The sequence below is a fragment of the Eleutherodactylus coqui genome, chromosome 13 (genome assembly GCF_035609145.1).
Source record: "Eleutherodactylus coqui strain aEleCoq1 chromosome 13, aEleCoq1.hap1, whole genome shotgun sequence".
Lineage (NCBI taxonomy): Eukaryota > Metazoa > Chordata > Amphibia > Anura > Eleutherodactylidae > Eleutherodactylus > Eleutherodactylus coqui.
In genome coordinates, this window is record NC_089849.1 from 120,409,364 (window position 1) to 120,423,201 (window position 13,838).

General features: G+C 46.7%; 1 protein-coding gene across 1 annotated transcript in view; it reads left to right on the plus strand.

Moving 5' to 3' along the window:
- The window catches only part of LOC136588034 (ABC-type organic anion transporter ABCA8-like), a 199,411-nt gene that overhangs the window by 52,895 nt on the left and 132,678 nt on the right, over window positions 1-13,838 (plus strand). Inside the window, exons 8-9 of the mRNA XM_066586932.1 lie at window positions 6,451-6,636; window positions 11,156-11,303. Coding sequence (XP_066443029.1) covers window positions 6,451-6,636; window positions 11,156-11,303 — 334 coding nt within the window. The remainder of the gene's footprint in view (window positions 1-6,450; window positions 6,637-11,155; window positions 11,304-13,838) is intronic.

The window sequence follows — 13,838 nt, forward strand, 5'->3', positions numbered from 1 at the left end:
CTCACACCTAACCCCAACATAACCAGTACACCATGTTAACTCCCACAGTACTAGTGTACATATCAATACCTAATCACTAGTGTTAAGCTGCTGTTACATAAAACTGTTATTATGTCATACATTTAGTTATAATACAGAACACTAATGCCTCGAAAGTGCCTTAATACTGTGGACAATTTTTGCTATATTTGTGGGGGAGTGACATTTGCCAACCAGAAGAAAAGTAACACTTCTCAAGTGAAGAAGGCATCTCCTCTTTACTTTGGATGCAAGATTGGCAACCAAGACAAGCCTTGGGCCCCGCATATATGCTGTGCTATATGTACAACACAGCTTTCAAAGTGGTTGAGTTGAATGGCAAAAGATCATCAATGCTGTTTGCAGTCCCCATGGTGTGGAGAGAGCCAAGCAACCATACAGATGAGTGTTACTTGGTTCCTCCTCTTTTTAGCAGCGGGATAATGAAGCAAAAGAAGTCAAGAATAATGTACCTCAACATTCTGTCTGCATTTAGACCAGTTCCATGGGATATACAAAATACATGTGTTTCTTATGTGAGTGGGTCCTCCAGAATAGCTACATCATCCCCTGTCCTGTAACACCTAGCTATGTGCTCCTAGGAGACATAGAAGGTGCCATACGTCGGAGAAACCCTATTTTCCCCTTTCTTCTCAAAGCTAAAGCTAGCTGCTTGGCAACAGCTGGCTGCTTATTGGCTGTTTGTCATACTACCACTGATTGATAGAGGGGGATGGTGTGATAGTCCAGAGTGGGGAAAAAACAGGGTGACGGGGAGGTGTAGAGAGAAAGTGCTGAAGTTAAAACAGGAAGGGAAGGAGGAGTAAGCAAGTTGAAGGAGAGAGTCGGGAGGTGGCAGTCAGAGGGGGAGGACATGCAGGAGAAGTTCCATAGCGTGAGCAGAGATAACGTATTCCAAAGTGGGAAGTCAGGATTTTACAAGCTTCCTAATCAACAGCAGTATGGAGGGACCTGTCTACTAAACAGTGAGTTACACAAAACCCAGTGAAATCAAAGCCAGGGAAAGTGGGAGGCCCATCTTAAAATCAACTTCATTATCTGCCTTATAGTCTTCCAGTGAAACCCCAACAGATAACTAGGACTGTGGGAATTCTACTAGTAATCTCTGGAGTCAAATAGAGATATAGAATGTGATTGTTCCCAGCAAGAGAAATCACGTAATCTTGTAGATATGATACCTTTTAATGGCTAACAAAAATACATGATGTTACAGCGAGCTTCCGAACCGACGCAGGGTTCTTCAGGCTTAATGGATTGGATCTGAAGAGGCATGGATATTTATACACACTTATAACGTACATACTTATGACAAGGCACAGATATGGATGTGATTGGTTCGCACTTAAAAGGAATTCTGCAACAGCAAACAAACTTTTTTTGTCTAGGCACTGATAGCGGAGTGAAAGTTTTATGGTCCTAAATTACTGTTGGGGGGGGGAGGGCGGGCAGGTTAGAAATGCTACAAGAGGAGCACAAACATTTTTAGCTAAACACTGATAAGGGAGTGAAAGTTTATGGTCCCAGAATTACTGTTGATGGGGGTCTTATCTGTGCAGTAAATGTCTCACGCTTCCCATTGACGCATAAATCCTGGGGAATAATTTAACCCCGTATTCAGCGTGTCAAAGGTTGTTATCAATTTATAATCCCAAATTCTTCTGTGGTTTTGTGACTTGAAACCCCCCTTCAATATCAAAACTCTCATATCTCCTATGTCATGTCCATGGTTAGAGAAGTGCTCAGCCACAGGTAATTCTCTTCTTCTGTGTTCAATTGTGTGGCGATGAGATCTCATCCTTGTTTTCAGTTTCTGTCCTGTTTCTCCAACATAAATACCCCCAACAGGACATTTACTGCACGTGATCAGGTACACAACATTGGACGTAGAACATGTGAATGTCCCCGGGATCTTATAGTCCTGCTGTGTGTTGGGGATCCGTATCCTGTCCGCAGTCAGTATATGTGAGCAGGTCTTACAGCTCCTTACATTACAGGGATCTTATAGTCCTGCTGTGTGTTGGGGATCCGTATCCTGTCTGCAGTCAGTATATGTGAGCAGGTCTTACCGCTCCTTACATTACAGGGATAAGTTCCTTTTTGTGTGTCAGACGGTAATGCACTCCTGATTATAAAGTTCCTCATGTTAGGAGGTTGCCTGTAACACAGAAGCGGAGGGTCTGGGAATATGGTTTTCAGACGGTCATCCTTGTGCAGGGTATGGTGGAGTTTCTTTGCGGTTTTCCTTAGTACCTCTAGTTGCGGATTGTAGGTCACTACTAGAGGCACACGATTGTTTCTTTCCTTCTCCTTGTATTGGAGGACTTGATTTCTGGGTATCCTGGTGGCTCTGGTGATTTGGTCATCAATTGAGGTGGGATGGTAGCCCTGATTTATAAATGTCCTTTTAAGATGGTACAAATGTTCCTCTGTCTGTTGGGTTGGAGCAGATCCGGTTATACCTGATGGTCTGGCTGTAAACAATGGACTTTTTGATGTGTTTAGGATGGAAACTGTCCCATCTGAGGTATGTAGGCCGATCAATCGGTTTTCGGTACAGGGATGTCTGTATTGAGTTGTTTAAAATCTTTATGGTGGTGTCCAAAAAGTTGATTTCTGTATGTGAGTAGCTTAATGTGAGCTTTATGGTGGGGTGGAATGCTTTGAATCTTTCATGGAATTCTATTAGTTCTTGTTCGGTGTTGGTCCAGATGATCATGATGTCATCAATGTAGCGGAAGTAGGCCAACAGTTTGCTGGGGCAGGAGGCCAGAAAGTCACTCTCCAGTTTTGCCATAAAAAGGTTGGCATATTGCGGTGCCATTTTACTGCCCATGGCAGTACCCGTGAGTTGCAGGAATATCTCTTTGCCAAAGGAGAAATAATTGTGTGTGAGAATGAATCTTATGAGTTGTAGCACTGCATCAGAGGGCGACCCCATTGGCCTCAAGGTGCGCCTGGCAGGCAGTCAGTCCATCCTCGTGTGGGATGTTGGAATACAAGGATTCCACATCCATAGTGGCCAGGATGGCGCCATTGGGGAGGGGACCTACGGTTCACAGTTTGTTAGTGATGAACATGGCGAACGTTTCATCAAGATATCGCAACAATGGAACCAGGCTGCCTACTGCTGGACACTCCTCTACCATGCAGGCTGCCTACTGCTGGACATTCCACTACCATGCTGGCTGCCTACTGCCGGACACTGTACTACCATGCTGGCTGCCTACTGCCGGACACTCCTCTACCATGCTGGCTGCCTACTGCCGGACACTCCTCTACCATGCTGGCTGCCTACTGCCGGACACTCCTCTACCATGCTGGCTGCCTACTGCCGGACACTCCTCTACCATGCTGGCTGCCTACTGCCGGACACTCCTCTACCATGCTGGCTGCCTACTGCCGGACACCCCTCTACCATGCTGGCTGCCTACTGCCGGACACTCCTCTACCATGCTGGCTGCCTACTGCCGGACACTCCTCTACCATGCTGGCTGCCTACTGCCAGACACTCCTCTACCGTGCTGGCTGCCTACTGCCGGACACTCCTCTACCGTGCAGGCTGACTGCTGCCGGACACTCCACTACCGTGCTGGCTGCCTACTGCCGGACACTCCACTACCGTGCTGGCTGCCTACTGCCGGACACTCCACTACCATGCTGGCTGCCTGCTGCCGGACACTCTACTACCATGCTGGCTGCCTGCTGCCGGACACTCCACTACCATGCTGGCTGCCTACTGCCGGACACTCCACTACCATGCTGGCTGCCTACTGCCGGACACTCCACTACCATGCTGGCTGCCTACTGCCGGACACTCCACTACCATGTAGGCTGCCTACTGCCGGACACTCGACTACCTTGCAGGCTGCCTACTGCCGGACACTCGACTACCTTGCAGGCTGCCTACTGCCGGACACTCGACTACCTTGCAGGCTGCCTACTGCCGGACACTCGACTACCTTGCAGGCTGCCTACTGCCGGACACTCGACTACCTTGCAGGCTGCCTACTGCCGGACACTCGACTACCTTGCAGGCTGCCTACTGCCGGACACTCGACTACCTTGCAGGCTGCCTACTGCCGGACACTCGACTACCTTGCAGGCTGCCTACTGCCGGACACTCGACTACCTTGCAGGCTGCCTACTGCCGGACACTCGACTACCTTGCAGGCTGCCTACTGCCGGACACTCGACTACCTTGCAGGCTGCCTACTGCCGGACACTCGACTACCTTGCAGGCTGCCTACTGCCGGACACTCGACTACCTTGCAGGCTGCCTACTGCCGGACACTCGACTACCTTGCAGGCTGCCTACTGCCGGACACTCGACTACCTTGCAGGCTGCCTACTGCCGGACACTCGACTACCTTGCAGGCTGCCTACTGCCGGACACTCGACTACCTTGCAGGCTGCCTACTGCCGGGCACTCGACTACCTTGCAGGCTGCCTACTGCCGGGCACTCGACTACCTTGCAGGCTGCCTACTGCCGGGCACTCGACTACCTTGCAGGCTGCCTACTGCCGGGCACTCGACTACCTTGCAGGCTGCCTACTGCCGGGCACTCGACTACCTTGCAGGCTGCCTACTGCCGGGCACTCGACTACCTTGCAGGCTGCCTACTGCCGGGCACTCGACTACCTTGCAGGCTGCCTACTGCCGGGCACTCGACTACCTTGCAGGCTGCCTACTGCCGGGCACTCGACTACCTTGCAGGCTGCCTACTGCCGGGCACTCGACTACCTTGCAGGCTGCCTACTGCCGGGCACTCGACTACCTTGCTGGCTGCCTACTGCCGGGCACTCGACTACCTTGCAGGCTGCCTACTGCCGGGCACTCGACTACCTTGCAGGCTGCCTACTGCCGGGCACTCGACTACCTTGCAGGCTGCCTACTGCCGGGCACTCGACTACCTTGCAGGCTGCCTACTGCCGGGCACTCGACTACCTTGCAGGCTGCCTACTGCCGGGCACTCGACTACCTTGCAGGCTGCCTACTGCCGGGCACTCGACTACCCTGCAGGCTGCCTACTGCCGGGCACTCGACTACCCTGCAGGCTGCCTACTGCCGGGCACTCCACAGAGATGCTCCCTAACAGTTGTACAAGAGACGGGCAAAGAAATCTAAGACGTAGTCTATGACTTGATTTTTTTTACAGGTATTAACCATCGGCCTATTACTGTGGGCACGCATTTCGTGATGTAAACAATTATTGCAGATTACAAAAAAATAGAGCCAATTTTGCATTTTGACCGTCATATTCGTGTTGTGCACATAAAAATTGATAAGAGATGACTAATTTTATATCAGTAACATGACTTTTGTAAAAATTTGTTGACCAGTGAATTGGTGAAACATAATTCAATAGCGCATATCTTCCTTATGTTTGTATACTTTTTTGTGGTATAGAAAAAAAATGTATCATGCTTTTGTGTCCCACTAAAACATGTTTGGAAATATATATTTTTTTTGCATCAGCCAAAAGAAAATGTATTGAAATGTAAGGCTGTAGGTTTCCATACCTTTTAGGCCGGCTTCACATGGCCGTGACGGGCTCCGCCGCAGAATTCCGTGGAGAAGCCCGTCACGGTGCCCCCCCAGAGACCCCAATACTTCCAGCGTCCTACGTCCCGCACGACGCTTCGGCGCGCATGCGCAGTAGAGCGCGTGCCGCGCCGCAGGGTCATGTGACGCGTTGGCCGCAGGGTCATGTGACGCGCCGGCCGTGTCATATGTTGCGGCTGGCGGTAGGCAGGGAAGCGGTTTCACGCTATCTTCCGCTGTGCTACAGCGGAAGATAGCGTGACGGAAAGAGCCATCCACGCGTACACCCGTGGCAAACAGAGCATGCCGCGGGTGAGGATATAGATAGATAGATAGATATACCCAGCTTTGCCCGAGTTAATTTGGTACTGGTGTTTATCTGGTATTCACAAAGAAATTCTTATGAAGTCGTCGTTACTTTAGAGATACCGAGGAAAAAAATATGTTCACCATTTTGCATGGTTCTTTGCGTTACCCAAGAGACACCACGTGGAGGCAACAATGCGACGTTTCCTTTATATAAAATGACATCAGGAAGTGAGAGAATTACATGACATAATCAATGCTCATGCCAAATTTCATGTTTCTATGACATCAGGAAGTGAGAGAATTTGATTATGTATGTAAAATTTGGACGCTAATACTTTTGCACTTAGAATTGAATAATCGAGTTGGGACCCATTAACTTTTCCTATTTTGGACATAACCTATGCTCATGCCAAATTTCATGTTTCTAAGACATCAGGAAGTTGGAGAATTAGTGCCAAGTCAGTCAGTGAGTCGTGAGTCAGTGAGTCATGAGTCGGTCAGTGAGGGCTTTCGTCTATATATAGATATTTATCATTAACTACATTTTCATTTTTCCACAGATGTGCTTCACCTTCATGCTGATAGCTCTTATCAGACATCCTCGCGCTGCCGCCACTGCAGGATTCTTCATCACTATCATCCAATCTGTCCTCAGCCTCCTTCTTCTAATGAAAGATCTCCCCAAATCTTTGGAAGTTCTTCTAAGTGTCTTCCCTACTTTTGCCTTCTCGGTTGGCATTGCACAGGTAAACAATACAGACATTCAGTTTGGGATTTTCTTCCATTCAGTATTAGAATATGTTATGATTTATTTTTATATTGATATTACATTATCCACATCATTATACATTGGACTCTGAGCCTTCTGTATTTGGGGCCTCGGCCACATAGTCTATCACATTTGTAAGAAAAACTAATGCAACATGCAACACTGTTTTTTTTCCACTTCACACTTTGATGCAACCCAGTGAACCCTTATAACACTGCAGGGTCTATCAGGCATTACTAGTATCTGATAGATGGATATGACCCTGTCATGGTTTCCGTAGTAATGTTTGAGGAAAAAAAAGGAAGAACTGAATCCTTAAAATAAATAAAGAAATAAATCTTGTTATTTGTATAGCACCAACTTATTCCACAGAGCTTTCAGGTAATTTATTTATTACCCCTCAGCAAGCTGGGTGCTCTTTTACCGACCTCGGCTGAGTCAACCTTCGAGCCAGCTACCTGAACCACGCGGGGATTGAACACACGACCTTAAGGTTGTGAACGAGGGCTTTTCTGCTGCCTTAACACTCTGCACCATACAAGCATTACATGTTCATTGCCAGTTTTTGACCATTGGGTAGCCAGTGGCGTAGGAAGGTGGATGCGGCCCGCTCTAGGTGCTATCAGCAAGGGGCCATGCCGAAGAGACCAGAGAAGGAGCGAGGCACAGAGGAGCCTCCCTCGGAGGAGGACCGAGGCCGCCCTGCTGCAGACGGAGGAGAGAGAAGAGGTGAGACTGATAGGAGAGAGACCGCCGAGGGGAGAGAGAGGAGAAAAATAGAAATGACAGGATATTAGTGACAGCAGAGGAGAGAAACATGACAGGAAAGAGACTGCAGAGAGACATGGCAGAAGAGAAACAGACAAAAGAAACATGACAGGAAAGAGAGGGACAACAGAGGAGAGGGACATAACAGAGAAAAGACAGCAGAGACAGATAGCAAAGGAAAGCAACATTGCAGGGAAGAGACCTGAAAGGGAGACAGTAGAGCAAGCAGAGGAAAAACTGCAGAGAAATATAACATGAAAGAGACTGCAAAGAGAGCTAGGAGAGGAAAGAGCCATGACAGGAATTAGACAGCAGGGAAAGATAGACAGCAGAGGAAATCAACATGGCAGGAGCGAGACTGCCGATTGAGACGTGGCAGGAGCGAGACTGCCGATTGAGACGTGGCAGGAGCGAGACTGACGATTGAGACGTGGCAGGAGCGAGACTGCCGATTGAGACGTGGCAGGAGCGAGACTGCCGATTGAGACAGATTGACAAAAAAGAGGTGACAGGAATGAGAGAGGAAAGAGACAGCAGAAAAGAGAAACATGACTAGAATGAGAAAGAGGGGATAAAAAGATTGACCTGCTCGGAATGAGAGCAGAGAGACATCAGAGAAGAGACAGAGTATTTCCTTTTTTTAATAATTTCAAAATTGGGGGGTGAGTGGGGGGGTACCACCTGACTTTGCCATGCCACTGTGGGTAGCAGTGGTACACTAAATGATAGGGTACCCGAAAGAAACCGGAATTCCTGTATTAAAAATAACCTATTTAGGCTGTCGTCACATCTGCATTGGAAGCTCCAGTTCGGCCAGGGGATTCTCCTTTCCTGCTATGTTCTGAAATCCCTGCCGCAGATGTGAATGCAGCCTTATTTGTACATTTTGACACTTCAGTCCCCCCAACGTCCTCCCCATTGGAAGCAATACATTTTGTCCAGACATTTTTTTTCCATTGCTCAAACATTTTTTGACAACCTGTCATTACTGATGCCTTTTAGTACTTGTGACGCTTTTTGTTTCACCTCTTCAACATTAGCAAGACGTTTTCCTTTGTGGTCTCTTTTAACCCAGTGAAAGAAAAAAAAGTTGCACGGAGCGACATCAGGTGAATATGGAGGATGAGGCCGGGAATCAAGCCATTTTTCATCAAAAATTGCTTATCTCTCATCCCTGTGTGGGCCGGTGCGCTGTCACGATGGAAGAACCAGTCAACAGCTTGCCACAAATTGGGACGTTTTATTCCATACATTGTGGCATTTCACCTCGTTTGTAACAGGAGAACCATTTGTAAACTTGTGTGTTGCTCTCAGTAGGCTCCTTTTAGACTTTTTGTAGCATAACAGCCGTATCTGTTGCTTTATTTCCCAAAAGGAAACAAAATTTCACAGCTGCATGTTTGTATGACTCAGCGAGGGCGAAGCTAATGGCTCAGGGGCCGGGTGCAAAAGTTCAGCTCCCCCCTCTTTCCCATCCTTATGGCACTTGATGACTGCTAGCAGAGGACTTGAACACTTCCTGCCAGATTTCCCCAGTCCTGTACATTACAACTTATTTCTGGCATTGCTTGATAAAATTCTAAAGGTCCAATTACACTTGTCAATTTTTCTTTTAAACAATCGAATGATGTCAGAGTCGCTCGTGCAGCCGGTTTATATCGCAGATACATCGTTGGCTCGTTCAGACGAGAAATCCTTCAGTCCTTCACATTCACTGTATAAATGAATGAGAACGACTGAATGATTGGTGAATTTGTGAATGAGACAATGATTTTTATGCCTGCAGAAAAGGAACGCTGAATGAACAATTTATTGTTCAGCAGTCGATTGTTGGCTGCATTTACACTGAATGATTAGCGTTCATTTTCACTTAATGTGAAAACAGCTTTTAGTTGCCTGCTGGAAGAAATCTTCATTACGCTGCTAGAATCAATCAGAAAACTCTCTTCTTGACCGCTTACAGTCCGGGTTCCGCCCCCTACACTCGACAAAAACCACCCTTACAAATGTGTTAAACGACTTCCTGACAGCCAAATCGAAGGGCGCCTACTCCCTACTGATCCTCCTCGATCTCTCTGCACTGTTGACCACAAACTCCTCCTCAGTATGCTTTGCTCCATCGGCCTAAAGGACACTGCTCTCCCCTGGTTCTCCTCCTACCTATCCAACCGCTCCTTCAGTGTCTCCTTTGCTGACTCTACCTCCCCCTCTTTCCCTTGCTGTTGGGGGTCCCCCAGGGCTCTGTCCTCGGCCCCCTCCTCTTCTCCATCTACACAGCCGCTATTGGGCAGACCATCAGGAGATTTGGCTTTCAGTACTATCTCTATGCTGACAACACCTAGTTATACACCACCTCGCGTGACATCACAGCGCCGGTCCTCCAAAACGTCACCGACTGTCTGTCCGCTGTCTAAAACTGAACTTCTCAAAAACTGACCTACTGGCGTTTCCGCTCTCTACTAACCGACCTTATCCTGACATCTCCATCTCAGTGTATGGCACCATAACTCCCAGCACGCCCACTATCTTGGGGGGGTCATATTAGACTCTGATCTCTCCTTTACCCCCTATATGCAGTCTCTCACCCGAACATGTCAGCTGCACCTCAAAAACGTCACAACCCCCCCCCCCTTTTTTCACCGTGGACACGCTAAAAACGCTCTCTGTTACCCTCATTCACTCTCATATGCGATTACTGTAACTCGCTGCTGATCGGCCTCCCCCGTGCCAGACTCTACCCCCTCCAACCCATCCTGAATGCGGCAGCCAGGCTCATCTCCCTGTCCAGCCACTATTCGGATGCCTCTGCCCTGTGCCAGTCACTGCACTGGCTGCCCGTCAAATAAAGAATACAACTGTCTGGGCAATCACTGACACAATATTTTAGGCGTGTCCTAAAAATGCACCTCTTCGTGGAGGCATACCATATCCCCTAAACCAAACCCCTTTGTACTCCGCCTGATAACATGCTTCCTGTCCCACTAACTGCAATCTCTGCTAGCCGTAACCAACCCGCCCCCTGTAGTCATATCAAGTCAGCCACTATGCGGCTTAAAGGGGTTGTCCTGCGATAGCAAGTGTGGTTAAGCACTTCTGTATGGCCATATTAATGCACTTTGTAATATACATCGTGCATTAAATATTGGCCATACAGAAGTTATACACTTACCCCTCCGGTGCTGGCGTCCCCGTCTCCATGGCGCTGACCAAAGCTGCCTTCTCCCTGGATTAGACGCGCTTGCGCTGAAAGCCGCTCCGGCGTGCTCGCGCCGCACAGGTCTTCTGCGCGTGTATAACTTCTGTATGGCCAATATTTAATGCACGATGTATATTACAAAGTGCATTAATATGGCCATACAGAAGTGCTTAACCCCACTTGCTATCGCGGGACAACCCCTTTAAGTCTGACCATTGTTTATGTGTATAGCATCCCACACTCAACACCCCACCATACCGTGCACATCTCCAGCCCCTTTACCTTATGTATTTGTAGTATTATTTGTAGTATGTAAGCTTGTTGGAGCAGGACCCTCACCCCTACTGTTTTCATCAATTTATTACTGCATCTAACCGTGGGTTAGTTTCGTACTCTTGTCATTCCGTATTCCCTTGCTTTTGTAAACACTGCAGAATATGTCGGCGCTATACAAATAAAGATTATCATTATTATTAGAATCCCCTTAGTACATTTTCTCAGATTGTAATGAGCCTATTTCTTTTGTTTTCAGACTATACATATGGAACATGAATTTCAAGGTGTTCACTTCTCTGACTTGGCAAACGATTCTTCTCATGTCCTTTTTAGCTGCATCATTCTGATTGTGGATGCCATTTTCTACATGATCTTGACACTATATTTTGAGAAGATTTTGTCAGGTAAATAATAAAATGTGAACATAAGGTTCATAGACAAGTGAGCGCATGAATGACTTCTCAATCGAAAAATATTATGTTCACCCATTTCTTAAACAAGAGTGGAACTAGAATACACAGAGCTTTGACCAATGATGTGCATTTTACAGTATAGCAAACCATTTATTTAAAATTTGCATAAAAATTCTGGTTATCATATAATGCAGCAAATGTAAATACTGATAAAAATACAGGTCTGCAGGAGAAACATGGAAGTCTTTACCTCCTCCTGTACTACTGATAGTTTAAATGGTTAATTATGCTTATTGTTATGTTCGTCCTGGACTGCAAACAGAAATCTGAGGTCACTTGGTACGAGGGCAGCCAGAATGGACGTGTAAGCTTGCTATACTGGTGGTTAGACGCAGGATGAACAGAAATGAGAGGGAATGAACAGAGCAAGGCACTCTGAACCCCTGAGACTGAACCCACCTCGCAGCAGAGCACCCATCCCGAAAGGGACGGCCCCACTTCTTCCAGGAGGACAGGTCAGGGGTCCGAGGGGAACCAGAGTACAGACAAACAAGGAACAAACAAACAGAGACTGACAATAACTAAAAGACAAGAACAACAGAATACCAGACAAACCGAGAACAAACCCCAACACAAGAGCTAGACACACAGTTGCACTGAGCAAACCGACTGAAAATAACCAGCAACTCCCAGCCAGGAAGAGCTAGGTTATATAGGGAGTGGGAAGAAACTGGTAGCTGACAGAACTGTCAGTCACCAGCCACTACCTCAGTTAAAGCTGCAGGACTAATTAACCTCGACTAGCCAAGAGAGAAGAAATTAACCCTAGCTATCCCGGATAGAACCCAAAGTAGTGAAAGTGTGCTGGCAGTGAAGTGACACTTATTACTTATGTTCTTTTCAGAATTGTTTATATTTTGTCCAGTGTTACTGATAACTGAAGAAGGAATATATTTTATCACCATGTTCATCTATTCCCAATCTGTCTATTTCGAAATATTTCTATTCCTATTTTGCGGATAATTGAACCAGTTTCTCAGTTTTTAGTTTAGAAAGGGTTAACAGGTCCATCAAGATTGGAGACGTAGTTTCCTGAATCGGGACGCATTCTGGATCATTATGCTAGGTAGTTCATACCCAAAAGGTTTACGCTATCCTATTGGAGAATATCAATGTACATGACACCGCTACACTTGGATCTCTTCTGTATGTTTTTATCCATGTTTTGTCTTTTTTTTTTTTTTTTTATGTTTAATTTTGCTTGTGGAGGTGCAGAGCTTGGCAGCGGAGGACGCGAGCTCCTCTACTATACACCTGCACCATCAGTATATCACTTGTGGAGGGATCTCTGCTAATACAACGTGCTATGGGGAGTGTGAGGCTGGGAACTGCAATGGGGGAAATTCTCCCCCCCATCATAGCAACTCTGGGAACAATTTCCCCAGATGGACTATTACGTATATGAGTTGTTTTATATGCAAGCCTTATTATTACCTAATCTCAGTTAATACAAGTCATTTTAGAAGATATAGTGCCTGTTGTGTGCCTGTGCTTCACTGAACATGTACTGCAAGGAAGCGCTGGTCTATTTTCCCAGCTTACCCCCTCTGATTCGCTCTTTCTGACGTATACACTACTCAAATTTGCTTCTCTGTTTTCTTGATGTGACAAATATGGCACCTCATAGAGAATCCAGGATGCTAAAGACAGACTAGTTTCACTGTACTAATTCTCAAGAGAAGAAACGGTCTCCCGCTAGCCCTCCAGGTGCCTCCACTTCAGCATTTGCAGATGAGGAGGGACTCACTGTGCACCCCGATATTTCCTGGAGGACATAACTGAGAGCCGTATCTTTCTCATGGATAGAATTGATGAAGTGAAAGTTGATGTCTCCCTTTTACTACAAGACATGCAGAAGTTTAGAGACAGGGTGTCCGATATGGAGACCTGGACTGGCATCCTTGTACATACTGTTTAACCTTTAACTGTGGACGTGGAGTCTCACAGACCCCTCCCCATTCTAGATTTCCGACTGAATTAAGACTGAAAAGTTCTTTAAAGTTCTCTATTATATAACATTACTAAAATATATAAATAAAAGTTGATTATTTCTACATGTTTTTTAATTATTTATAACCTAAAAATGAATATAAACAAGTTATTATAAACATCCAGTTCATTATTGCGCAAAAAATGAACTACAATATTCAGAACACTGTGAGACCCCAGGTCCATGGAAGTGTAGCAAATGAATCACGTCCACAGTTGAAGGTTAACCTCACCCAAGAGATGTGCAGCACCTTCAACATCCGTGTAATCAACTTCTAGGCAGGCTTGAGGACCAGGAGAACCGGCAGCACCGTTCTAACTTGCTATTTGTCTGTCTTACGGAAGGTGTGGAAGGAAAAAACCCGGAGGGGTTTCTAGAGGAATGGCTCATTGCCATCTTTGGCTGTGAAAAAGTCGTCTTCTTATTGACTGTTGAATGCGCACAGAGAATCCTGGCGACACTTGGCCCTCCTGGGG